The 5,000-nt window shown below is 43.3% G+C and overlaps 1 protein-coding gene across 5 annotated transcripts in view; it reads right to left on the reverse strand.

The window, feature by feature from the left end:
* Nucleotides 1-5,000, reverse strand: part of SLC33A1 (solute carrier family 33 member 1) — a 95,894-nt gene that overhangs the window by 67,147 nt on the left and 23,747 nt on the right. For all 5 annotated transcript variants that reach the window (XM_068112896.2, XM_068112895.2, XM_068112894.2 and 2 more), the window contains one exon: nt 2,370-2,554. In XM_068112896.2, the coding sequence (XP_067968997.1) occupies nt 2,370-2,554 (185 nt within the window). The remainder of the gene's footprint in view (nt 1-2,369; nt 2,555-5,000) is intronic.

Consider the following 5,000-nt stretch of genomic DNA (forward strand, 5'->3'; position numbering starts at 1 on the left):
TGTACATGTATGAGGGCCAGTCAATAAGTAACCTTAAAATGAATGAATGAATGAATGAACCATAAAATGGCAATATAAATTTGAGAATGTGATGTGTGTAGTTGTCGACAACATATGTTATATCTTTGGGTAAGAGTCATGTTTTGCCTGTTTTAGATCTGTCAACATTAAGCGTATGACATCAGTAGAGCAGTTACAAGATGGCGGCTCCCTTAGAAGCACCAGGAGGAGCAACGTTCTGTCATCCGTTTCTTTGGAAGTGAGGGTGTGAATCCCAGTGAAATCCATCGCAGAATGAAGATGCAATATGGTGATGCATGTTTATCGCTGCATCAGGTGTATGACTGGGACTGGAAGTTTAAAAGTGGCGTGTCCAGTGTGGCAGACGCTGCTCGCTCGGGCCAGCCTCACACAGCCGACACACCAAAAATGGTTGCAGGAGTTGAGCGCATGCTTAGAGAAAACCGTCGCATTACGCTGGATGAAGTGGTCTCCGAATTGAACATTAGCCATGGTTCAGCACACCTTATCATTCACAACGTGCTGAGGTTCTGCAAAGTGTCTGCAAGGTGGGTGCCTAGATAACTCACACCCGAACTGAAAGAACGGCAAGTGGACGCATGTGAAGAACTTCTGCGACGTTACGAAACAGAAGGCGACGCTGTCTTACAGCGCGTAGTGACTGGGGATGAAAGCTGGGTCCACCACTTTAAGCCAGAAATGAAAAGGGCAAGCAAAAAATGGCGCCACGGCCATTCAACGTCACCAAAGCCCAAACAATTCCGCACACAGCCGTCCGCTGGAAAAGTGATGCCGACGCTCTTCTGGGATAGCCGAGGCCCACTTGTAGAGCATTACATGCCCAAAGGGACCAGAGTCACCAGTGCATCATACTGCGTCCTCCTTAAAAATCATCTGAAACCAGCAATCAGATCAAAACGTCATGGACGACTCACTACCGGTGTTTGCTGCAGCATGACAATGCTCAGCCCCATACTGCCCGCACTGCAGCTGCAACAATTGAGGAGCTGCATTTTGAGTGTCTTCCTCATCCACCCTACTCACCCGACCTCACCCCTTCGGATTACCACATCTTTGAGCCGCTTAAAGAGGCACTTGGTGGAACCATTTTCCGATCCGACGAAGAGGTCCAAGAAGCGGTGCACGAATGGCTACACAAGCAGCCAAAATATATATTTTTTTCGAGAGGAATCCAAGCCTTCGTAAACACAGGAAAAAATGCATTGAACGGAATGGAGATTATGTTGAAAAATAACTTACTCGTATATAAAAAGGGTGTTATGTCTGGTGTAGACTTTGGGTGATGAGGGGGTTTGAAGACAGATTTCAATCTTACAGTCGCCATGTTGGTGTTCACTGGTATGTAAAGCAAAGACACCTCAGAGCTGTCATATTCACAATCGCTATGCACTCCCTATACATATTCCCATCATAGTAAAACTCCAAAAGCGACAGTTAAAAATATTTTGAGCCGATCTATGCTATGGCCTTGTGAAGATCGGCCTCAGCGATCGAGACAGCGGTCTGTTAACTTATGCACCATCCAAATAGCCATGTGGCATTCTCTCAACCCATGTCGTTTGAAATTAGTCCGAGGTCATTATTAAGTTTAACGATGTGTATGCATGCATCAGGAAGAATATGACCGATTTAGTGTCGTTGATGGTCCCATATATTTTCCACATATCTCATGGGATCGCGAGTTGGACAGGTGATTGTAACAGGCCATGACGTGGTCATGGACACATATCTTTCACACATCTCTCGTCATTGTCAGTTGGACAGGTGACCGTGATGGGCCATGACTTGCTCATGGTCACCAATTTATTCTGCATATCTCACATGATTGTGAGTTTGAAAGAAGACCATGACAGGTCATTACATGATCATGGACACATCTTTTCCGCATATCTCCTGTGAGACAGGCAACTGTGACGGGCCATGACCTGCACATGGACACATATATTTTCCACATATCTACTGTGATTGGGAGTTGAGTTGGACAGGTGATCACGATGGGCCAAAACCTGCTCATGGTAACATATTTCCACATATCTCATGGGAATGTGAGTTGGACAGGCAATCGTGATGAGTGGGAAGGAGGTTTGAAGGCTTGGATTGGGGAGAGGATTGATTTCAAGTGTCATTTAAATTTCAAGTGTCATGCCATTTCTAGTTTAGTCAATCCCAACATATAGCACCATAATGTCGATTAAACTCAAGGTCTTCCACGCACCTGAAATTGCACACACAAGACTTTTACACAAATCAAGTGGCCTCGTATTTACATGCGATTGTTTTGCACTCCTGTGGAGGTCCTTGATGTATGACAAAACATTCGTGCTCACCTAAATGGTATAGCTGCAGACACGATGTGAAGTGGTCGAGGTCCGGCCGTGTATCGGCTAATCACCAAGGGTAAGATCACCTGCAGAGGGACTAGTGGTACAGCGAGCATAGCCAGCTGCGCCTTGGGGACTCCACTCTCCACGAGTTTTAATCCCGTCACACTGTCTGCTGCTGCAAATCCCACCTATAGTTGGGATCAGAGAAACGGCATGGACATGAAATTGTGTGGCCAATGAAGAGTTTTGTACTCTTACAAGGTGTATCAGTGGTACAGCGAGCAGACAGTGTCACAGACAGTGGTACAGCGAGCCACCCCATAAAGTACAGTATATAATTGCACAGCACAACAATGATACGCAGTATTGGTAAGAGCAACTCTAAGATGAGGCGTCAATGATAACACAAGCAGGCATCCACATACTCATACAATACATGTGCAAAATATTGTTACGGATCTGGGGTTAGCGCTCCCCTTACCAAGGGGGGTCAATCCCCTTGTCTTTTACACTGGCCGATTCCCCCAGTCCTGAAAGTATGACGTCACGCCCGGTCAGCGCTGAATAGGGTATTAGGCCTATCCGTCCTATGACCTAAGTACCAGCGCCTTCCGGTACGCAAGGAAATACTCCCACCCGGACCACAGTGTAATTAATGGATTACGCCGAGTGAAGCGAACTGCGGAATCCGAGCCGTTAACAAGGACTAAACCCGATTATAAAGCGTTGGCCGAAATCGCGCCACAGAAACTCAATCGGGAAATCACTCAAGCGGTCGGATGAGAAAGGAAACCAAAGTGAAGGGAGAACAGATATTTATTAATTACTATGTACACAAAACCCAAAGAAGAAGAAGAAACGAAGGTCATTTACAGAAGGAGCAGAAGACAGTGCAATTCTTAACTTATACAGGCTTAACTTATACCCCAGGGACAAGACAAAACAGAACAAACTCACGTACACAAAAGGGGATTGCAGACAGGAATGAATGGTGGGATGAGAAGGTTCAGGTGGGAAAACCGGGCTGGAAGGTTTTCTTGCAGGTCACGGCAAGCAGGTCCGCTCCATACACATACATATATATATATATACATATACATACATATACATATACATACATATATATATATATATATACATATACATACATATACATATACATACATATATATATATATATATACATATACATACATACATATAATATATATATACATATACATACATATATATATATATATATACATACACATACATATATATATATATATACATAAATATATATATATATATATATATATATATATATATATATATATATATATATATATATATATATATATAGTCATGTGAAAAAGTAAGTACACCCCATGTAAAGTTTTGACTTTTTCAACATATTTCAGCATACAGCTATTTGATCTTCATTTCAACAATAGACAGATAAAGGTGATATAATATAACAAATATCATGAAACATTTACATTTTGTAGTCCATTGTATAATTTAAATAAACATAAATGCAAATTTCACATGTGGAAAAAGTAAGTACACCCCTACATTTATCACTACTTCAAATACCTAAAATTAGAATCAGGTGCACCAGCTCAGGTGCAAATGATTATAACATCGTTGGAGGATCTTGGAGGAACCTGTCTTATTTAAACCTCAGACATTTAGTTTGGTTTTCTCTTTGTTGTTGAAGTGTGTGGCGTCACCATGCCTAGATCAAAAGAGCTCTCTGCGGCCTTCAGAAAGAAGGTTATAGATGCCTACGAGTCTAGGAAGGGATTTAAAAAGATCTCCAAACAATTTGAAATCGATCATTCGACTGTCCGGAAGATCATCTACAAGTGGAAGATTCCAAACAACTGCCAACTTGTTCAGGCCAGGCCGCCCCAGCAAGTTCAGCCCGAGAGCAGACCGCAAGATGCTGAAAGAAGTCTCCAAGAACCCCAGAATGTCATCACGGGACCTACAGGTAAGCTCTTGCCACTGTTGTCAAAGTGCACGAGTCTACCATTAGAAAGAGGCTGCACAAATTTGATCCACATGGGAGGTGTGCCAGGAGGAAACCTTTGCTGTCCAGAAAGAACATCAGGGCAAGACTAAAGTTTGCCAATGAACACCTCGGCAAAGACCAGCACTTCTGGAACAATGTGCTCTGGACAGATGAGTCAAAGGTAGAGCTATTTGGCCACAGTACCAGAAGACATGTTTGGCAAAAACCAAAGACAGCATTTGACCACAAGAACCTGATACCAACTGTAAAGCATGGTGGTGGAAATATTATGGTTTGAGGCAGCTTTGCTGCATCAGGGCCTGGGCAGCTCACCATCATAGAATCCACTATGAATTCTTCATTGTACCAGAGGGTGCTTGAGGATAATGTGAGGCCATCTGTCGGAAAGTTGAAGCTCAACCGAAGGTGGACCTTGCAACATGACAATGACCCTAAACATACCAGTAAATCCACCAAGGAATGGCTGAAAAGAAAGAAATGGAGGGTTCTGGAATGGCCAAGTCAAAGCCCGGATCTAAATCCCATCGAGATGTTGTGGGGGGATTTGAAATGAGCTGTGCATGCAAGAAACCCCTCAAACATGGTACAGCTGAAAGAATTCTGCATGGAGGAGT

This window comes from Myxine glutinosa, chromosome 4 (genome assembly GCF_964187855.1).
Source record: "Myxine glutinosa chromosome 4, kmMyxGlut1.1, whole genome shotgun sequence".
Taxonomy (NCBI): Eukaryota; Metazoa; Chordata; class Myxini; order Myxiniformes; family Myxinidae; genus Myxine; species Myxine glutinosa.